The sequence below is a fragment of the Setaria viridis genome, chromosome 1 (assembly GCF_005286985.2).
Source record: "Setaria viridis chromosome 1, Setaria_viridis_v4.0, whole genome shotgun sequence".
Classification (NCBI taxonomy): domain Eukaryota; kingdom Viridiplantae; phylum Streptophyta; class Magnoliopsida; order Poales; family Poaceae; genus Setaria; species Setaria viridis.
The window spans coordinates 9,051,830-9,074,532 of NC_048263.2; the positions used below are offsets into that span (position 1 = coordinate 9,051,830).

Genomic DNA, 22,703 nt, shown 5'->3' on the forward strand with positions numbered 1-22,703 from the left:
TGTTCACTCTAGAGTCGTTGGTGTTCGTATGTTGTGCACGAATTTCATTTCTATATGTTGTAATTTCTCTAGAAACAGCTATGTATCTAATGGCCGGGAGTTAATTCATTTTCAATTATTTCCTCAAAGCGCTCTACCTCTCTCAAATTATGAAGTTTTATATTGCAACTAATAGTGACATATTCGAATATTTAGTACTTCCAATATAACTTGATAGTTTTTTTAACTCAAAGAAAAAATTACACGAAAACAAAATAAAAAAACAAGTTATAGCCGGACCTCACCGATCATCTCAAATGAGGCCTTGTTTAGTTCCCAATTTGGGAGTTGCAAAATTGGCATTTTGCCATAAATGCGACACTGTATCGTTTCGTTTGTATTTGTGAATTATTGTCTAAATATTGACTAATTAGGCTCAAAAGATTCGTCTCGCAAAGTACAACAAAACTGTGTAATTAGTTTTTGATTTCGTCTACATTTAGTACTCCATTCATGTACCGCAAGTTTGATGTGATGGGGAATCTTCTTTTTGCATAGTGATAAAGTTGGGAGGTGGGGGTGAAGTAAACAAGGACTGAAAGTCTTAGTTAACACGAGGATATATAATGAGTATGCACTTATAGATGTCTTCGTTAGCTTCAGTGCTGAGGTGTGCAACCCATCAAAGAAGAGTACATGCACATAAGACTATAAGAGTATATCATATATTCCCTCAATCCCAAAAATAATACAATTCTAACTATATATTTGAACAAGTGCATGTCCACATACATAGCTAGAATAGCATTCTTTGTGGGTCGGTAGGGTGGATGGATGTATAGTTAAATAAAAAAAGGTGCATGTAATAAGTTGTTCTTGGGAAACAAAATGGGCCATAAGAAGCAAAGGCGAGTAGGTGATAATTAATATGTACAATTGGGGGGTCCGCCGGATGACTGGGTTCTGAGGACGACTCTCTTGTTGTTTTAATGCCCTTCCATAGCGTTAATGTATTATTGTAGCTCTTCATTTGCGTGATAGGGGAAACATGTGATATTGTATCATTTGGGAAATTGTCAGATTTTTTATTTAGACGTAGCTTGCTAGTTCTATACATCCTAGACATTCTAAATAAGATTAGTGGTGGTTTCCATCTTAGATTTGTGGAGTACATTGGAGATGTCCTTAACACAAGGACATATAATGATTATGTAGTAATAAAAGTATTCATTAACTCCAGTGTTGAGGTGACCGTGCACCACGCAAGTAACTCATCCAAGATTAAACATATATATGTAGACTGCCGAATAACATTATTATTATACAATAATAAGTAGTACACTAGTAGTACGTATGAGTGCATAAAATACAAAAACTGACACGTCATAATAAAGTTGTTCTTTGGAAAATAGACAAATCGAAGCATGAGCAAGCCAATTAAGCAGTTGATAATACATAGAATTGGACGACCGGCCGGCTGGCTAGCCGATTACCGGGGTCCTAACGACAACGCTCCGGTCGTCACCGACGAGGATGACGCGGGTGGGGTTGTAGTCGGTGGGCAGTGGGGTGGACAGACTGTAGAAGGCGGGGAACACGTCGGGCCTGTCTAGGTTGATCCTGTCCGCCGCGTTCAGCATCTCGAACCCCACGAGCTCCGGCCATGACGTCTTCAGACCATCATCCCCTCCGTCGCCGGTCGGCGTCGCCCTGCCCATTATCCCTAGCTACTTGTAGGTAGCTTAGCTAGTCTGCTATATTGATTGTGGCTTGTGTGTGCTTCTGCTTATGGCTGTGCAAGAGCTTCGTATTTATCTCATAGGATTAGTGGCAACTAAGCAAGTACTTGGCCCTACTTAAGATGATTGGTGTGCATCGCGTACACCGCCGGCCCTTGGTCGCATGCATGCAGAACTCGGGTTTCGATATATTTTAATCATTGCACCTCGATGTAACGATCTTAAATCAATATAGAAACTTCTTTTATTGAAGAAAATCTGGATCGGACCAGTGGCTACTAACTAACCGGCTGGCGTTATGGTGGATGATGCAACTAGTCGGTTATATATATTTTTCCAAAGCCAAGAGTACGTGTTAATTAGTTTGTAGCTACAAGCTTGGCTAGGTGATATAGGAGTAGTGTTATCACTGGACTTAGTCAGCACACAGTACTAGCAAACGAAAAAAAAATTGCTGGCCGGCAATTAAGATACATCATGGCGGTAGAACCAATAGACGATCAAGAATAGTTCAGTTTTTCTTTTTAAAATACCGATAGTCCATCCACTTGTGTGCGTTTGTTTTCGCAAAGAAGGTTTTTGTTTTCCTGATAACAGGCTATCGTCCCAAAATTATATTGGCATTATAGAATTATTACGAAGTCTAGTATGCCTATACAAACTCATCAATGTAACAAGCTTACAGTTACAGTCAACGGAGACAGTGTTTGCCTATTTTCACAAAATTACCATGAATGCGCATCAGCTATATCTACGTAGCACGGTGCTTAATTTCCCGAACCTGAAGGAAAGGAATGTAAAAACAGATATGGGATCGGTAATAGGAGTATCCATCAGTTTCCGAGTACGAGTTGGATGGGCTGTGGTGCATCGGATGGATGGATTGGTTGGTTCCGTGGACTGGGCTGTTGGTTTCTTGTCCAGTCCACGTGTTGGGCCAACTTGTTGGATGATGTTGGGCCGTAGCCACCCATGCCCCCCCGCGTCCGTGTTCAGTGACATCCATCCATTCCAAGCGCACCCTGGTCCAGTCCAACCAACACAACCGAAGCAGTCAGCTGCCAAGTGCAAGTGGAAAGACTTTGGGGGTCAAATATTGCGACACCACGTACTCAAAAGCTTGCAGAAAGGCTAGCTAGCTAAGCTACCCAAACCTAATCATTGGTCAGTAATTTGGTTAAAATCTCATCGGTTAATATATCTAACCCCTAAATAAACAATCGATACCATAATTAACTAAGGTTGCAGTCAAGATTTAAGAGAGACTTGGCTTTAAGCATGCATCATCATTGACACTGCTAATTAAAGGAAGCTCGATCGGGGCACTAGACGAGAGGGGACAGGAGCGGAGCCAAAAAGAGCAGCCAGCTCGGTAGTGCCGTGACCAACACCGGACACGAATGAACACGATGATCACAGCAATGTGCCCGTCGTGACACTGACACCATTCATCGTCTCGACATCATGAGCAGCTAGCACACATCGCAATCATATGGACGCTTATTAGCCATGCCATGCATCAATGCATGGAAGCACCATGATTATATCGATGGACCATGGAATGGAAGCATGGCAGCAAAAGCAAAAAGAGTTGGGCCACAGATTCATGCAATGGCTGCTGCTGCCGCCTCGTGCCGATGCGCCATCCTCCACGTCGATAGGAGCTAGTTGTCGCCGATCGATGCAACAGCTGCTGGTTAATTGATTAGCTGTCCGAGCCACCGCGGACGCCCAGCTTGTTGCCTCCACCTTGAGCGACTTGAGGTACCAGACGGCCTCGTCCAGCACGGCCGGCGTGTCCATCCGGCCGCCGCCGGGGACGACGCCCCTGAGCGCCCGGCAAACCCTTTGAGGCAATACATGCAGTGATGGAGCACCCGGAAAACCCTTTGTCATCACCGTGCCGGCGCACGGCCTTGCTGCTTTCTCCTCCCGCGGTCCCGCCTCCCGCCGGACGGAGAAGGATAGCTGAGCTGAGGTGATCGGGCAGCTGTGCAAGTGCAGTGGCGGCGAGCTGAGGAAGAAAGAGGTTTATAAAATGGGCCGGTGGGTTCGCTCTCTGTCTTTTTTTTATCATGGGCCTTTTCTTTTTGAAAAGTTTCATGGGCCTCGTCCGGCTTTCGTTCCTTTTGGAGTAGAGAAGACACAAGCAGACAGAGCGCGGGGATCGAATGTGATCGATGAGCTAGAGGGAGCAGTGGTGGCTGCACTGCACTGCACGCGTGCGTGCTTGCCGCTTGGGCACTCGATTCGATTGGTTGGCCTGGTTGACTGGTGGTGGGTGCGCGTGCAGGTGCCCAGCCTCTCAGCTCGGCTACTGCCTGCGCCAGGGGCCCCGCCGCCCACGTGTCGCTCGATCATGCTGCAGACGGAGGTGGGTCAGTGGGTGGCCGGCGTTGGCGTGCGTGCCTGCCGTGCACCAGCGGCACCACCGCTGCCGCTGAGCCAGTCAGTCAGCCAGTGCCACCAGCGGGGCGAGCGCATAGGACAAGTGGGGAATCCGATCCTCTGACTCGGAGCAGACCTGAAGCCTGAGCTGACATGGCCAAACCACCGCACCGCTACCTTGCTCAGTGGGATGTCAGGCCGGTGCGCTCCGACGGCGCCGGGCCAGCAAAAAGGCGCCGGCCTACACCCGTGTCTTGTGTGTCGCTCCAGGCACTCTCAGGCAGCAAAAGAGAGCCAAACCCAAACGGCAGCAGCAGGAAGCAGCTGCTGCCTCGAGTAGCCTGCTCTGTCCGGCAGGCACCGGCACGCGAGGCTCATGTACTCGAGTCAGCCTGCCTGCTAGTGCGGCTGCCTGCACAAGAGCCAAATCTTCTTGCTTAAAGCCACGGTAGACAGGCTCAAAAGGCTGCGCCGTGTGTTCCGCCGCCCACCGCGGCGACAGCAGCAGCCGTAGCCCATAGCCTAGTCGGATCAGCTAGCCTCTCGTATCGTACGTGGACAAGACATGGACAGCCTCGTCGCACAGCACAATCCGCTGCGAACAGTCATCACAGCCCTAGGCTCCCTGCTCCCTCTATCCCTTAAATACTGTCGCTGGGAAGTGCGCTACACGCTTTCCAGGCGACAGATAGAAAGGAATAGAAACGGAATAAAGTATTTCGTGAGGCTCACAAGCACGCTTTCCAAATGACAGATAAAAAGAGATGGGAGGAGTATTCCCAAGCGACAGATAAAAAAAGACGGAAGAAGTATTCGGTGAGACCAACCTACGGCTCCTATATTCTCCAAATGGAATAATGTTCCATCCCGTATCCAATTTTTAAATCTACTCGATCCTAGTAGATGAGGACCACTTTGTTGATCAAAGACGTACCGACAACCCAGCCATATATCCAAATCCAAACAGCGACATGGCACGACATTTGTGTGATGAAGCAGCAAGTTATTCTTCAGAAGGACGGATTCAGCATTGACGCGAGCATCATCTCCAAAAAAATTAAAGAAAAAAAACTGAATCGCAATTGCTGGTGACACTGCTAATTGATTGCCGGAACGCACAGTCAGTTATTCAGAACAACACTGTACGGCACGGAACGGAACGGACTGATGGTAGTATGTTTCTACCTTATTTTTTGCGTGACAGTGCACTTGGTCGGGTAGCAGAACGGGTTCAAAAAGAAGAAGAAGAAGAAGAACGGAATGGGAAGCGGGGAGCATGTTGGGCCCACATGCCCGGTCCGCGGGAGCAAGATGGCGTCGGGTCTTAGCTTAGCCATCATCACCTGCCCCGGCGCGGCGAGGCGAGGGAGAGGGCTCGGCACCCTCCCTAGCGGTCATCGTGTAGCGGCCAGCGATCCTAGCCGAGCGAGAGGGGAAGAGGGACCGAGGGAGCGGGCCATCATTTTTCATTTGGGCCCTCCACCGCATCCACACATCCAAAACGTTTCGCCCGTTGCTGCGGCTGCTCTCCTCGCGCGCGCAAGCAGCTCCAAAGCGTGCACTGGCTTCATCATGATGATGTTCAATCTCAAGTTCTCTTCATAATATCCACATCGGTTCAAATTGAAATTTTAGTTTTTTTTTCCTCAAATACGCCGGAGAGGTGAAGAAAATTTGAAACTTTTGTTACAGATTTGAGGAAAGGAACAGGACACTTAATACTACTAGATGCCTGGTCGTTTTGCGGATGGGCCTCTACCTTCAGCATCACGATGGACATGCATTTCATGACAATGACATGGACGGAAGCAGAATCGTGGTTCAGTATGGTTTGCTTGCATCCCGTTGACTCGATGTAATGTAATAGGCCCTGGGAAAAGATGAACAAATTGGCTGCGTGGAGTCTCACACCGTACAATCTCAAACTTTGCATCCTTAGTTACTCTCAAGTTGCAGCAATCTGTTAGTAGAGCACAAGAGTTTTGAGTTTTCTTGTTTGTGAAAAGGTCTCAGCAAACCAAGTGTACCTATACACGGCTACACCCCTACTTGTTTCTTGTAAGAAGATTTTTCTCGTAAGAAGATTGCCCGCATGAATAAATCGACACTCAAAGTCGCATTGGGAACATCTGATCGCATGTTCTAAACCTTCCTTGTCCTATCTCAACTCTGAATTCTCGTTGTCGCGTACTAATGCAGCCTGATGCATGGAATGGATAAACAACAGAGAGCCACCATCGTTTACAAAAGAACTCCGTCCGAGGAGGATGCCGGTCAGATTCACCGATATGCCTGTCAGCGGGGTAGCTGCTAACTGCTCGACCCGCGCGCGCCGAGCTTCTTCACCTCCACCTTGAGGGACTTGAGATACCTGACGGCCTCGTCCAGCACCGCCGGCGTGTCCATCCGGTCGCCGCCGGGGATGATCCCCTTGAGCGTCCGCACCATCTTCTTCATCCGCTCCTTCTTCTTCTCGCCGCCGGTCTCCTGCTTCCTCCCGCCGCCGCCGTACCCGGACGAGCACGTGGAGTCCGGCGAGCCCCCGGCGCGGCACCCCGGGGTGCGGCCCGTGCTCAGCACGTCGTCCTCGTCCTCGCCGTCCTCCGTGCTCATCAGCGCGTCGATCTCCTCCGTGTCCTCCTTCTGCCGAACCGAGGCGCCGCCGCCGCCGGCGTCCTCGTCGTAGGCGGTCTTGCTGGCGTAGGCCTGATCGTAGCCGTAGCAGCGGTGGTCGTAGTCGTACCCGCCGCCGAAGTTGTTGGCAAGGGAGGGGTGGAACATGACTCGGCTCCGGTCGTACGTCTGGTCGAAGATGACGTAGTTCTTGGGGCAGGTGTCCGACGCCTGGAACTCCAGCCCCGTGAGCGGCGCCGGGAAGTCGTGCTGCCTCCGACCGGCGAGCGGGTCCTCGTAGGCGGCCGGCGCGGCGGGATACCGGTCGTTCGCCGTGTAGTACGCGCCGTAGCCGGCCATGTCGTTGTCGTAGCTGCCGGCGCCGTAGCCATAGCCGTAGCCGTAGCCACCATACCCGGGGTCTCCCTGCATCGGGCTGCTTGGTTTCTGGTTGTCTGTGTGGGAAATCTAGCAAGATTCTAGGCAGGCTTTTGATTGGAATGAAATTGAGCAAGGAATTCGAGGGAATTTTGTTTTGTTGACAGGACTTGGGAGCTGGCTTTTTTTGTGGTTGAATTCAAAATTGTTTCAGTAAAGCCTGGTTCGGGTTTGAGGTTTTGTTTGAAGGAGAGTGAAGTGGGGACTGATGGCCGGCGCCTGCAACAAGCAACAAATGGAAAACAAATTAGAGTGATATTTGGATGTAAAAGCAAACGATATTTTTCGAACAGAATAGTGGTTACATTTTTCGGATGATGAAATAATTTACAATGATAGTTGCAACTCGTTCTAAAGCGTGTTACAAACTTATAATAGGATCAATTTACAAGGTGAGAAGATAGCACCGATAGAAGAGAGCTAGAGCAATTTGGCAAGTTGCATGGGTAAGTGCGAGAAGACCTTGGAGTGAAAGCTAAAGCGACCATGAGTGCATTAGCAATTAGTACGTATCTAGCACTTTGTGGACAACAACAGGGCCTGCCAATTAAGGGTAGTGACAATGTATGATCCAGAATTTCGCAGGCTATGCTGGCCGACACATAAATTAGCTTATCCTAGGCAGTGCATCAGAACAGAAAGTGCAGAGCATATGCAAAAACATAGCAGGTATGGTGACAGGCTGACAGCATTCAGGAATGAGATACAAGGCTAAATTGGGTGGATCAAGTCGAATGGCTTGCTACTCTACCACTACATTTTCAGAACGAAGCAAATTTTGAATTTTTTTTCTCAAATTGGTAGCAGCATCGAGACTCTGCTTCCCAGGCCGAGGCAAAGGCAGGCTACTGCAACTTTGTTAAAGTTTATATCGGCTTACTGCTGCGACTTTTGGCAAATATACTAGTAACAAAAAGTTGACAAGTTTCTTGAAAAGTTGAGAAGGCCGTCACTTTGACTGCCCAAAGCATTGTCAACACGCTGGCAGCGTAGTGGACCCGCGACCACTTTCCCTATCCACACTAGCCGTAAACTCGTAACGGACAGCACCGAGAACACAAGTTGGCTGCCTGCTTATCCGCCTACCAGATACATACAGTACATACGAAGAGGTGACGATCCGATGCTGATATGGGAAAATTGAGCAATGGTGACGGAAGGAATACCTGAATTGCCGAGGTGTGGCGATGTGTTGTTGGCGACAGGGCGCTGCTGGCCTAGCAAACTTGCAACGCGAGATCACAGGTTGGCGCGGAAGAACACGAGGAACGGCATGCTGCCTGCTCCCTTGGCCTCCTTGGCGTCCGGCTGAAATCCTGAGAACACAGCGCCAAACGATCGATCAGTCCCAGGATCAGTCAGCTTGGAACAGAGAGAAAGAGCAGCATGCGGTGATCCGGGCCATACATACCAGTCAAGGCAGGACAGACAATCCGAATTGAAACGACAGCACCGATGGAGGTCGAGAACAGCGGGATGGAAACGTATTGGGGGTGGCAGAGGAGGGGAAGGGCACAGGGTTTGGTCTTATACAACGGGCGAGCAGAGGCCAGGCCGGTGGTGGTGGATCGGATGGATGCTCGTGCAGTCGTGCTCCCGATTGCCTCTGCCCTGTCGCTCGGTGTGTTCCTTTTGCTTGGGGCAGGCACTTCTTTTGAGTGATACAGAGAGAGAGAAGGGGAAGAGGGCAAGGAAGGTGGAGCGGCGTGCGGCAGCAGTGGCGAGCGCAGTGATGGATGGGCCGATGCGGGCGCGGGAGCCGAATGAATGAGGTGGCGTGCGCACTCGATGGGTGCGCGTGCCTTCCGCCTCCCACCGTGGCCTCCTCCTCCCTCTCTTCAGTGGTGGAGGTGGGCATCGTGGCAGAGCAATCCATCCATCCCCCAGGCACGGCACGCACGCTGAGCGATTATGAGGCGCGCGTGCGGGATCCGGCGGGGGCTCGGCCGCTCCGTGGCGGAGCGCGCGCGCGGGCGGCGTCGTATCCGCATCGGGGCGGGCGGGCGGGCGGCGGCTTCTGGTGCGGTTCGGTGCCGGGCCCCGCCGGTGCCTGCGCGCGTGCCCCCGGGGCCATCGATGCCAGCCAGCCAGCTGCGGGAGTTGAACCGAACCGGGCTAGGCGGCAGCTGCTGCTGCTGGCGGTGGACCACCGGACACGCGAGATTGCTTCGTCCGGATTGTACTCCACGTGCTGTCAGGGGAGGAGGATCATGCCGTCCGGTCGGGCCCGACGGACCCGAACCCCGACGCCGCCCGGCCAGCTGCCGCACTCGATCGCCCGCCATCGGGCGCCGCGCGCCTGGACTGCCTCCGTTCCCGTCTCTCGGCGTGCTGCCGCCGCACTCCATCACCATCACCTCGTCTGGCCTTGGCCCTCAAGCGAAGCGGGGAGACCGAGACCGGAGAACAATCCAAGATCCATCATGGCGACGAACGCCCTTTTCTTTAAGCTTTTGTTTTCGTCTCTTCTCTCCACCTCGTCTTCTCTTCCCTTCTTCTTCTCTTGCCTCTAGGAGAAGGAAAGCGGCTGCCATGAAAAGATCCGTCAACGACTCAGCATCTATCCACTCTTCCTCTACAGATTAATAATTAGAAGAAATCGACACACATGCAGCACCAAAGATGTACCTCTCCGTTCCTGTGCTGTACAGCCAATGTATGCTGCTTCGACCATGTATACGCACGCTGGCACACAACAAATCTCCACAAAATAATAACTGCTCCGAGTCGCTTGCAGTTGTAGGAAATTTTGGGCGGGCTGTATTTTCAATTGGATGCTCAGCTTTGCCACCCGAATCTACACAGTTAAACGGTGAGCGTCAATGGATCTACGACTCCAACGGAGTCTCCAACTGCACGGACAGCTGCGGTCCTGAAACCAATGGGTGTGGTGAGCACTCTGCATTTATTTGTCACAGGCTGGCTTCACCAGCTTCTTCACCAGGCAGGCTGCGGTTCTGAAACTCCAGGTCCAGCTTCTTCTTCAGCTGCCTCCATGGACCTCAGGCTTCACCAGGAGTCTTGAGCCAAAAGATGGTGACTACAGATGGTCAGCATAGCATGCTATGAATGGGCCTAAAAAATAACAGCACAACTATGAGCTCAAACAAAAAGGTCAAGTTCCGGATCACAGAGCTTCAACACAGTAGTCACCCTGATGCCAACCACTATGGCACACACACAGCTCTAGAACATATACACCATACACATTCCTGTGTCTGTATGCACTAATAATATGGGCATATATTTTGCAAAATATTAAACGTCCCCACACTGCTATCTCTTTACTCGATGGAGCTTTCGACAAGAGCAAAAAAAATGATTAACAATACATAGCTACATGATAATGAGAGCAACAAGCATCAGTGCACGACTAAAACAAGAAAACAAGTTAAATACACAAGAAACATGTATATACAGAAAATTAAGCATGCATCCAGAGGAAAATGTATGAGCAATCATGGTACGATATTTACTTTTCAAATATTTCTTCTGTTTCCCCCCTCTTTTCCCCACATCAACATATTGATGCCAATCCCAACTGAAGGTGTCCAGTGTGGACATTATTCACCATCAAGTTTTGAGGTGAAAATGCTGATTAGTAACCAAAATAGTTCTTTCTAATGGGCAGCTTCCCCTAAGTTACAGTCTCATACAAGAAACTAAAATAGTTTTTAAGTTCAAGCCCTAGAAACTAGAGATTAATAGGAACATTAGTTGTCCAGGTAGAATGCTTAGAACAGCTGCATGATCTAACCCAAATCAATATCAAAATAGCAGCCTATATACTCAACTAGAAAACCTAGTGAACGTGGCATTGTGTTATCTTGGAGACATTCACAAGGTCTACAATCTTGCCATAACGAAGCACTTCTGCATAAATCAATAACCATTCATGGTAGCACATAATAGTGAAGTGCTTAAAACTCAATTTTCACTCGTTTTGACAAAGAACAATTTCTCCTCAGGTTTACATTTAAAACAATAGAAACAGTTCAGCTAATATCTAATCAGGACAGCTTCCCATTGGCCACATTTTAATTAAGTAAATAACAATATGGTAAAAAATCAAGCCAATGTTGTAGTTCTAGGTAGGGTAGTATCTGGCACTTGACGATTCTTTTTCACTAAATAGATACGGGCATACAGAATTTTAACTACTCTGTTTCATGACACAGTTACTTTTTGCTCAATGGAGCACAAATGTATCCAGAGAAGTTTTTTTGCAGCATATAAAATGTAAGTGTTGTCAATCAATTAGCATCATACTGGTAAACTAGTTCACCAGTGCACCACTTACAAGTGTACAGTTGTTACAAGCGTCATACTCACACTTCCTTACATTTAAGCTAACTATGCAAATTCAAAAATAGTTGCAACTAAATCAAGAAGATATCCATAATCCACCATAATCCATTATTGCCAAACAAGTAAATCCAGCTCAGGATTGTAGTAAAATATCTATAGAGCACCTACAACCAGCAGTGCAGCACCACCAATAACACTATACCGTAAATGCAATAAACAGGTAACATACAAGGATGGTACAAGCTAATGCTTCCTATAATAAATAAGACCTAACTACATATTTATAAGATATACTATGCTTGACATCTTTCACTGCACAACCATTATGATTCACTATAATAGTCTTACATTTTCGGATAAGCTTTGTCTAAACGTTAAGGCCATAACTCCATACATAAATAGACTAGTTTGGATTTTGGAACAGAAGGACATAACACAGCGGCAGTTGTGATATAAATACCTTCAATGTTGTCATATAAACTACCCTAGCTTACATCAAGTTAACTTTTCTCTAATGCTTTCATGGAAGTGGCTAACTTTGAAAGCAACAAACATGCCTTCTTTGCTCTCCGCCTAACCACAACCGACATATCAAAATTAAATAAACGAGAACACTTGATATGACAGCAACTAGAACACAAGAAAATCAAGAATCTCTTTGGGCTATGTCCTCAGAACCAAGGGGCATTTTCTCCACATGAGACCAACTTAACAATGACATAAGCAGTACGATAAATATGTAAATCACAATGTGCCATATGGCCAGCAAAGCAACCACAGTATTACTTCTTTAAAGCAAACTTTATTCACGTATAATGTATCGTACAGGGGAACAAAGTTGAATAAGCACGGCTTGTGATGATCTTGTTATGAGCGCCTGACTGTTACACAAACTGATACGCTAATTACATGGTGCACTTAGCTTAACATATGTCAGCAACACCCAGAACAAAGGAACAAATATCTGAGCAGACATGCTGTCCTGTGTCCTCTAAAGCAGAAAAAAGAGGATCAGCGAATATGGGTCAAGGATGAAATGATTGTTGATTTCAGGGGCATCCAAAATTACATTAGGGGAAATCACTGTTTTGTCGCAATGAAAAATTTGAACTTCAAACTCAACCTATATTTGGAAGAAACAAAAAGACAGATCTAATTAGGGGGTAGATTGGAGTATCAGACCAATTAAAATAGTGTGGGATAGTAAACGAGCCAAAATTTTGCTCACGGTGTGAAGAAGACAGTGGATTGTTTGGGGTAGCAAAATGGACTTCTTCCTTTATATTTCATAGATGACAAAAAAAAAGGCTGTGACACGCCACTATGATAATTAGTGAATCCTGACGCCATATTTCAGTGTATGGGTTAGGCAGGCTGTTGGCAAAGTAAATAACAGAATTAATTAAATTCAGATATTTGGTTTTTAAGATCACTGTCCACTAGGGTCGTCGTCTTCTCCAAAGTTCAATCAAATAAACTGGAATTGATGCATGAAAGCAGGGCAACAAAATAGCATTACTGCAATTCAGTAAATAGAATAATGAAACCATCCTAAAAAAACATTGCTAGTATTGCAAACTGGATACCTGCTAGTACAATTTGACTTATGGTATTCAAACAGAAGTGACTAAGTCAATGACTTTGAATGTTCAAGCAAGTTTGCACTTTAGATATATATCAAACTTTGTAGGTTGAATGTCATGTAGCTTCCCTTTTTGTAAATGTGCTAATGCATTAACAGGTATCAGGTATTATATTTGTAAGAAAAAAATGCAAAACATATAAGAATATATGATGTCCTATGAAGAGCATTTCAGTATAAAAGGTGAGCTGATGATAAACCCATGTTCCTTGGTTGTAAGTTTTACAATAGATAATTTCAGATGAAAAAATATTAGCTTCCGAAATTTTATGACACAGTCCCACTTGATCATCTTTCATGACAATAATTAGGATGACAGCGACATCTGAAAGTCTACATATACTTTTCTATGCAGTCAACAGAGTCCACATATTCTTCCATCAAATGTTCTTAGCCATTTGTATTAAAAGGGAGTGTAAGCGAACTTAGGCATAATGATTTCTCCATGAGATCTCCATAATATAACAGGAGCATAAGAGAGCAAGCATCAGTGGAAGAACAAGCCTCAGTGCGCATAACAGGAGGTAGCACGGAATTATTGATTCATTAGTGTGTAAACATGCATGTATTAGTTTGTCAAAACATATGGTACTAAAATCATCAAACAATCAGATACTCAGGAAACTTGACAAAATCAACAGTGCCGTAGAAAACAGTCAGTCAAATCGAAGCAACCAAGCAAACAGGAATATACGTACTAAAAAGTACAAGCAATTGAAAGCAAATCGAAGACAATTTGACTGACCTGCAGACATGGTTGCCGTCGAGCATGAACACCTCGGTAATCCTTCCATTATCCGCAGATAAAGCTGCAACGGGTCCAAGCCGCTTCCTCTCCCCTCCCTCCCACGTCATTTGGCACCACTCCCCGGACTGTGGTGTACCCGTCGTAACCGCAGGGGAGCGGCGGGAGGGGCCACCAGGGCACCAGACAGTGGGGGCGGCAGGGTCGGGGAGGCAAGGGAGGGTTCGTTGCGGAAGAGGCAGAAAAAGTGTCGGCCGGAGGCTGCGGCGGAGCGGGAGCAGCGTGGCCGCGGAGAGGACCATGCGCCGAGCGCGGGAGGTTGCGCAGCAGGTCGGGGGAGGTCAGCAGGTAGAGGATGACGGCCGTGATGCCGTCCGGGAGCATGGGGATCAAAGACGCCGCCGCAGGCGCCGAGCCCGTACGCAGGCTAGGGTTCCGTCGATGCGGCCGGCCGCCGGCGCCGGAGGAGGACAACGACGAGGCCATTTTGGTTGCGGCGTCAGGAGCTCGGGATTGACTCGCGAAGAGTTGAGGCCTTCAGGGGATGGGAGTTACCCTGACGTGTGGGGTAGGCGGGATCCTTGCGGAGCCCTCACACCTTTGGACACGATTCGGCTCGAGAAATTTTTAAAATTGACACCAATTCTTAAACCTTTCAAGATTTTGACACCCAAATCTTAAAAGGTCTGCTGTGTACTTCTGCTTGCTTGCTTTGCTTTTCCGTTGGTGTTAATTGGAATGCTTTTTTTTAGACCATTGGAATGCTAGAGATACCGAGCCAATACTTCTTCAAATGTGCAGCAAATTTAGCCTATACTCCCTTCTATAACACTTATTCATATTGTCTAGATCTAAGGTTTTTTTTTTATTTGGAATCAGGCGAGCGTTTCGAACAGTAGTCTATGCATTGTACACAGCAAACTCACGTCAATCAATCACTGAATTTATCTACTACGAATTGTTCAACACAAGAGACGAAATTTAGTAGCTAACTCCTGCATAGTCATCACAAATCCGAGGAGGAGTGATCCGTTTTATTGCAACGAACACATAGATAAACGAGTGCCATCATGAAGAGCACGTGAACGAAATGCAGGCAAAAGCATCCACAAGGCCGCAATGCATGAGCACGTACGGCTGCTAGCTAGCTACTAGCCGACGACGGGGACCTTGGCGACGAGGCCGGCGGAGTCGCGCGGGTCGTAGAAGACGCGGACGCGCTTGGGGTTGAACCCCTTGGTCAGCTTGATGCCGAGCGGGAGCACCTCCACCGCCAGCTCCGGCCGGTCGTGGTTGATCCGCATCACCGCCGGCGTCGCCGGGATGCCCAGCAGCTCCGGCCACGACGTCCTCTTCGGGTCGGCGCCCGCCATTTCTCAAAACCTCCTTAGAAATTGGCTAATGATTTACTCTTAATCGACACTGCATACGGTCTGCAACATCTGGTTTCATTTGTACGGTGTTTATATATGGTTATCAGTGTTCAGAATAATGTATGCTCGTGTGCTGGCACCAGCCGGCATGCCGCCCGTTGCCGGAATTCTTTGGTTGTGTCACCCCTGCTTGCCAGCTGCGTCGTTGCGCTCATGACTGCTGTAGTAGTGTCATAGTGTGCATCCAACACCTGTGGTCTGCCAGTGTTCTCACAAACATCCTGCAGGCTGGTGACGGCAGAGCGGCAGACCCATTCAAACTGTTACATAAACAAACTACTCCCTCCTCCCTTCTCAAATATACGACGTTACTAACTTTTTACTCCAACTTTGACCACCAATATCGAGTTAGCTAACTAAAGTAAAATATGTATCATTATGTCTATTATCAAATATGTACTTTAGATTTAACTTGTAGGTTTATCTATTTACAAAAATATTTGTAGAAAAGATGAATATTTAAACAAATAAAAAAAGTCAACGTGTCATATATTTTAGAACGGAGAGAGATTCAACTTTTTTTTGACCTATTCAACTTTTTAGACGATGGAATAATTAAGACTTAAGAGTGTAACGCTATCGTCTAAAATTTGTGGTCTGAAAGTGCGGTTTATTTTTGTTAGTGTTCGGAATAACGATAACATGGCTTGCCAACTAGATCAACCTTGCATATTCTCTCTATTTAGATCTTACCGGTTATATTTTACCAATAATTAAAGGGCTTTAAAAAAACAGTGGATATGCTCAGAGAGAATATTTACAAAGTGTAATGAACTTGTGAGATTATTTGCTTTGTGATTTCATCAAACAAAATCATAATTATAAGTAAGTAATTTTTTTAATATGAATCTAATAAATTCAATTTTGTATCACATAAATGAGATATTAATGGAGTAATTGTCTACCAAAACATTATCCTAGTGTAAAGAAATACACCTTGTAATTCCAAATGAAGGGAGTACATTCCATGGATTAGCACCTTATTTTCAGTTTTCTGCAGGGTGGCCAGCAGGAAAGACCGGTTCAAAACGTTAATTACCTACGATAGAATTCGTAGTACAGGAGTGAGATCTAATTTTAGTTTCACAGACGATTCATCAGAGAGCAAGGGGCTTGCCTTCGGTTTCAGTCAGTCAGTACTTGCACTCTTATAGTGACACTTTTCGAACGTTTGGTGTTGCAAAGGACACTAATCTCTCCGGCCGCGTTGTCACTTGTCAGTAAAAAAGGTAAGCAAACGCCAACAGAAAGGGGTGACAGAACCGAGGCTCTCTCGTTTCGTTTGTTCCCAAATCCATGCAAGAGTGTTTAACTTGGGTGACCCTATAAATACCATCCAGATAAGATGCATGCCTCTGCATCCAGCAGCTTCCTTTCTTCCTCCTCGGTCAGTCACACCTGCTCTGAATCAGCAGAGTGCACTTTCTGGTTAGCCTTATATAATTCCCACTACAAATTAAATCTCCTTGCATATCTCCATACTCGAAAACGATGGCAATGTTCTAATCGGTAATATGTCTCTGAGCTCTGTTTGTTGCAGATCGATTGGTTTTGCGAATCCATCGCCTCAAGGAAAAGATCGAGAGAGGATAATGAGCACTCCCAAGTCGTCGTGGCCGGAGGTGGTTGGGTGGCCGGCTTCGGCGGCGGTGACACAGATCAACAGCGACAGGCCCGACGTGGCGATCGAGGTGGTCCCGGCCGGAACCAACGTGGCGCCGGGGTACAACGCCAGCCGCGTCCGCGTCTTCTTCGACGCCGGCAACGCCAGCGGCCCCGTCCTCTACACTCCCGTGGTCGGTTAATTAATCAGACTTGCTTTACAGTATCTGATGATGCCCAAGAAGAAGTTACGGGAATCCAGTTTTGTGACTTAACTTTGTGTTGTGTCGTTCGTCGTCGTCGTGTGCTCATATGCGTGAATGCTTTGAATAATACTGTTGTTGTTTTGTTCCTGTCGCCATGAAGTTTCTCTTTGCAACAGTGCAATTCTTCGATGCCATGTTATCTTAAAAAAAATTCAAATGAAACATCTCAACAAGATCGTCTCGTGCAATGCCATATAAAATTTTATCTGATATGGAAAAGAGAGAGTAAGGATAGACAAATAGGTCATTGCTTCGCGAAGCAACTACCTTATAAGCTAATGCTACAACTATGAGACTAGCACTTTACCATTATACGAGTTGTGGTTGCTATACAACTTACAATAAATTCCTTTAATTATTCCGTCCACAAATTAGGGGATTTAAGATTACTACGAGATAAAAAAAAGATAAATTATTGTAGTAGTTGTCTCATAAATTGTCTCAAGATCAGTATATAGATCGCATACGAGAGTGGGACACACAGTAGTTGATCGACTTGCCGGAAAGTGCATGCCCCTGGGCTGAGAGGACGTACCTACAATAACAGCAGTAGCGCGCTATCTGGAGGAGTATTAACGGGGTGTTTGGTTCCACCGACTAAAGTTTAGTACCTATCATATCAAATGTTTAGATACTAATTAGGAGTATTAAATATAGACTAATTATAAAACCAATTGCACAGATGGAGGTTAATTCGCGAGACGAATCTATTAAGCCTAATTTATTCATGATTAGCACATATTTACTATAGCATCACATTATCAAATCATGGAATAATTAGGTTGAATAGATTCGTCTCGCGAATTAGCTTCCATCTGTGCAATTAGTTTTATAATTAACTCACGTTTAGTTGTTCTAATTAGTATCTAAACATTCGATTTTAGTCCGTGTAACCAAATACCCTAATAAAACCATTACGACGCCACACACATAATTAACGACATCGTACGCCACACACATAATTAACGACATCGTTGACGGTGACCAAGAGGCGGACGCGCTGGGGGTTGTAGTCCTGGGCGATCGTCGAGGGGGGGGGGGGGGGGGGGGGGCGGGGGGGCGGCGGCGGCGGGGGCCATAGCCACCCCAACATAAAAAAAAAAAAACTCTATTACCCCTTTGAGTGTTTGTCAGCTAAGTCCATGGTCAATGGTTAGCACACAGGAGGCAATTGGTGCCCAACGATGGCCAATGCACACGTACGTAATCAGGTGCACGCGAAGTGCTGAAGTGCTCGCCCGACGCCCTGGCGCTTGCGACGTTTCGTTTCAATCTTGTGATGCCCAGACCTCGCCCGTGGCCCGCCGCCCGCGGACTCTGGCTCGGCGAGGGCGCGAGGCTGAGGCCGATGCCCGATGGCGCCATTGCGACATCGACATCGACGGGTGATGGGCCGACGACGGGAAACAGGTTACCGCGGCGGCGTGGCCGCGAGCCCGTGATGAAGGCAACATCAATGACAGCGGGCAGGCAAGCATCAGGGGGCTGACTCTCCTGCTTCTGCTTCTGATTGCTTCTGCATCTGATGTTCCTCCAACTCAAACCAACGTAAGTCCTATTTTTCTAATCCACAACGACATATCCCAAAACTATTTACTCGCTCGGTTCTTTATTATTTGACATTGCTCAGCTCAAATTTGAGCCAACCAGCGTCATGTAAATCAGAACAGAGGGAGTACAATTTTATTTCTTGTCTCATAATAGCATAGGATTTTTTGATGAAACTAGGCCAAATACTTGTAGAAAACCAAGGCAAAATTTAAAAGAAAGATACTTTTGCAAACTATTGATCACTTTTGCAAGCTATTTGCTTTTGTGTATTGCCGTTGCATAATTAACTACTATAGTCATGACTAGCTAGCTATTGTATGTTTGAAAAATTAGGGTATGAATTGCCAAATTATTGAACTGGCAAATGTTCATCTGGCCTCCTTTAATGTTCTCTCCAATTCCGCCACTGATCGCCGTCGCCGCTTCCGCCGCTGGCTTGCCCAGCAGCTCCGGCCACGAGGACTTTCCGTAAACCGCTTTGCTCATCTTGCCCGCCGCCGTTGATCCATCTATCAGAGACGATCGACGACCTGTCACGCCTGTCCGTGTGAGATACTTGGCGCATCGATGAATACCCGACATATGTGTGTGTCGTGTGTGTGTGTATAGATAGATAGATACACACACAAAGGCGCCTCGAGCAGCTGCTAAACATGCATGCATGCGTCAGCAAGCTGCCCTAACAGCACGTACTACCGACGCTAGGTTTTGCTAGAAATTAACGCTCTGGAATGGTTAGTACATGCGTAACAATATGCCTCGTTTGGTCAGCTAATCTTTTGTCTGCTAATGATGCACAGGAAGAAATTTATATTTAATTTGTTCATGCATATATATAGCATGCAGTGGAGCAATAACCGTGTATGCATTAATTATGCTAGTTGCTTGAATAATAGTATTGTTGTTCCAGTCGTCATTATTCGTTCTCTCTTTTGCAACAGTACTGTGACCGTAGTGGAACTGCAAATATCTCCATGGCCCAAAGGATCATCGGGCATGATATGGCTTCTCCCATTCTCACGCGTTCTTCTTGCAGATGCAGTGCAAACTGCGCAAACCATATGCTACGTTGATATCGCCCAAATTCGTCTTTGCTTTGTCAACCCTTTTAATTTGCCGGCTTTGCACTGGTGGCCTGGTTATTCTTTCTGGGGCACGTACGACTCTAACTCTACAACAATCTGATATTTCCCGGGCTTTTTTTAAAAAAAAATGGTTGGTAATTGTTCTTGTTCACATTTTTTCTCTCCAAAAGGTCAAGGGTTTTGTAGTTCAGTTTGGACAATCCTCAATGAAAACAAGTTAGCAACCAAGATCTATCCCCAACCAACAATTCTCAATTATAAAAAATAGTTGCCCCTACTAAATAACTTGTGGGAAGTGCCTCAACTAGACTACTAGAAACTCTTAGGTTATTTGATTTTGTTTTAAAAAAAAAGACCAACAAACTGTCAGCCATTTGTAAAAAAAAAAGGAATCGGGGACATTGAGAATCTAATTAACTACACACGCACCGGTGTTCTCAGATATATCAAAGAGTGTTAACACTAGGAAAAAACTTCAACCAAACTTGTTCAATTTAGGTACTGTAAAATCATCCTCGATCGCCAGTCTAGCAGTTTAGGATTTAGGGTTAGCACCCCTGTTCAATTTTGTTCTGCATGCTAAGCTGATACCATAAATCGTGATCAAAGGACATCCAAGTACGTAGTATCCAGTGAGCAGCAGTACAAACTACAAAATTGAGCCGGAACTTAGTGTAACCGTTCTATTAGGAGTTGAGATAACCTCGGCTTATAGTGTTCACCAACAGCAGCACAGTAGGTGTTTATTCCATTACACGTACCCCACGCATGCACACACGCATATAGGCTCGTGGTGGCATCGTGGAGACGACGATCGACACACACACACACATATATTAATAGCTAGCTTGGAGCCCAGCTAGCAGATAGCTGCTGGCTAGCCGATGACGGGGGTCTTGGTGACGATGGCGTTGTTGTCGATGAAGACGCGGACGCGACTGGGGTTGAAGTCAGGGATGATCGGTGACCCCGGCGGGAGCACCTCCACCGACACGTCCGGCCGGTCGTGGGCGATCGCCGTCGCCGCCAGCGTCGCCAGCACCCCCACCAGCTCCGGCCACGACGACTTCCCTGGGATCGGCACGCTCATCTTGCACGACCGCGACTTCCCCGGGCCGGATCTATGTATCAGAGAGACCTGTCTCTCAGCTCGCTAGCTAGCTGTGTGATCGTGTGAGATACTTGGCGCATCGATCGATACCCGATTTATAAAGGGCGCATCGAGCAGCTGCTGGCACTACCGACGCCGGGGTTTTGCTAGGAATCAACGTTGGTGTGGTGAGTTCCTTTGGAGGACACACGAAGCCTGCCTCGTTTGGTCAGCTAGGAAATGGAGGCAGCAGAAATCCCCCCGTATTCCAATGAAACATGGCATAGAATTATACTATATGTTGGCGTGCAGCCGCCACGACAACCGTCTATCGTGTGTGTGTGAGAGAGAGAGAACCTGGGCCGGGCTACTAAATCAGTAGATCCACGGACATATTTTGCAGGAGTCGGTCCTCAGTCGACCAGGCATCGAACGGCCCAGGAGAGTGAGGGGGCCCATAATCCTTTTCTGGATGCAGCACACCTTTCTCATCAGAAAAGGAGTCGACGTGCAGCCCAACAAGGGGGGCGCCATGGCCCATAAGCTGCTGATAACCTCCGCTGGTTTTGAATTCATCAGTTCAAACGTTTGTGTGATTCCCAGCAGAGTTGGCATGAGCTACTCGCGTCAGCAAAGCAAATTCTCTTCTTGATCCTGATGGAGTACTAATAATTCCGTAAGGTAATCATTTTTAAATAAATTACGTTAATTAGCTTGAAGGGAGTATACCATATCTCCGATATATTAGTCATAAATATATGTAGCGATAGGAATTCACTGATACTCCTATGTCTTAAATTTTAAGAGCAACTCTCTAGCAAAGGCGTCGAGCCCCAAAACATTTTGTTTTTAGGCTGAGGCAACAAAATTAAAAAAACAGTTGTAAAACCCCTACTAGAGCCCTCCAAGTAGGTGTGAACGTATACACGTTGCATTGACTGATCAACGGGGGCGGCAATCGATGTGGTGTGGTGTGATCAACCTCGCGCATGAAATCATGCATTGCAATTGATCAGTTACAGGTCGATGAGACAGAAACGAGTAGGTACAGTAGGAAGCAAGCAAGAGAGTGAGCATGGCAAGGCATTCATCGATCGTTCGATCTGCTGGCAGCAGCAACACACGACTGCATACAATGACACCGGTCGGGTACATCATATGGTACGTACTTATTATATGGTACGAACGCAATTTTCGACTTCCAACAACAAGCACCACTACGAACGCATGCACGCATCATATGGTACGTACTTATTATATCACGTACGGTCACAAACTCACACACGATCGATCGACCGAGATACGGTCGTCATCACACAAATCCTTTGTGTACCCGTGAACTAACGAAACGTGCGTCGTCGCCGGCGGCCTAGCCGACGACGGGCGTCCTGACGACGGCCAAGTCGCCGTCGAGGAAGAGGCAGACGCGGTGGGCGTCGAAGTCCGGCGGCTGGGCGTCGCCGGCGCCGAAGAACTTGACGAAGACGTCCTGCCTCTGCGACTTGATCACCGCGACCGCCTCCACCACGTGGCGCCCGACCAGCTCCGGCCACGACGACTTGCCGCCGCCGTCATCGTCGGCGCTGCCGCCCGCCGCCGCCGCCGGCGAGCCCCTGCCCATTATATTTATTCGTTCTCACTTCTCACCCCTTTTGATTTCTCGGATGAACAGTTAATTGAAGCTGCCGCTTGTGCAGGTCGATGAAGCTGCAGGCAGCTAAAATCTTGGGGCTATTTATGGGGTTAGCCATGGCCACGGGCCGACGGAGCAATCTTATCTTATCAGCGTATCTCGATATAGAGTATAAGTGTAAGAAAATGCTA

At 47.1% G+C, this 22,703-nt stretch overlaps 2 protein-coding genes across 3 annotated transcripts; both read right to left on the reverse strand.

Annotated features, from left to right (window-relative positions):
• Positions 1–6,019: 6,019 nt before the first annotated feature.
• LOC117858214 (transcription factor bHLH144) lies at positions 6,020–14,420 on the reverse strand. Of its 2 annotated transcripts, none has more exons than XM_072292297.1 (5): positions 13,853–14,420; positions 9,786–10,177; positions 8,569–9,684; positions 8,324–8,473; positions 6,020–7,376 (listed from the first exon to the last, which is right to left on the reverse strand). In XM_072292297.1, exon 5 carries the CDS (start codon positions 7,149–7,151, stop codon positions 6,417–6,419), a length of 735 nt encoding a protein of 244 aa, XP_072148398.1. In that variant the 5' UTR covers positions 7,152–7,376; positions 8,324–8,473; positions 8,569–9,684; positions 9,786–10,177; positions 13,853–14,420; the 3' UTR covers positions 6,020–6,416. The 2 variants fall into 2 exon arrangements, with proteins under 2 accessions (XP_072148398.1, XP_034597134.1); XM_034741243.2 differs by having other exon boundaries at positions 9,786–10,232; positions 13,853–14,419.
• A 7,735-nt stretch (positions 14,421–22,155) lies between these two features.
• Positions 22,156–22,500, reverse strand: LOC117845347 (subtilisin inhibitor CLSI-I). Its single transcript, XM_034726365.2, has one exon. It carries the CDS (start codon positions 22,498–22,500, stop codon positions 22,249–22,251), a length of 252 nt encoding a protein of 83 aa, XP_034582256.1. The 3' UTR covers positions 22,156–22,248.
• Between the last annotated feature and the right edge of the window lie 203 nt (positions 22,501–22,703).

Bases quoted from the DNA above. Each gene is read 5' to 3' on its own strand.
- LOC117858214 (XM_072292297.1), bottom strand. From the start codon at position 7,151: ATGCAGGGAGACCCCGGGTATGGTGGCTACGGCTACGGCTATGGCTAC.
- LOC117845347 (XM_034726365.2), bottom strand. From the start codon at position 22,500: ATGGGCAGGGGCTCGCCGGCGGCGGCGGCGGGCGGCAGCGCCGACGAT.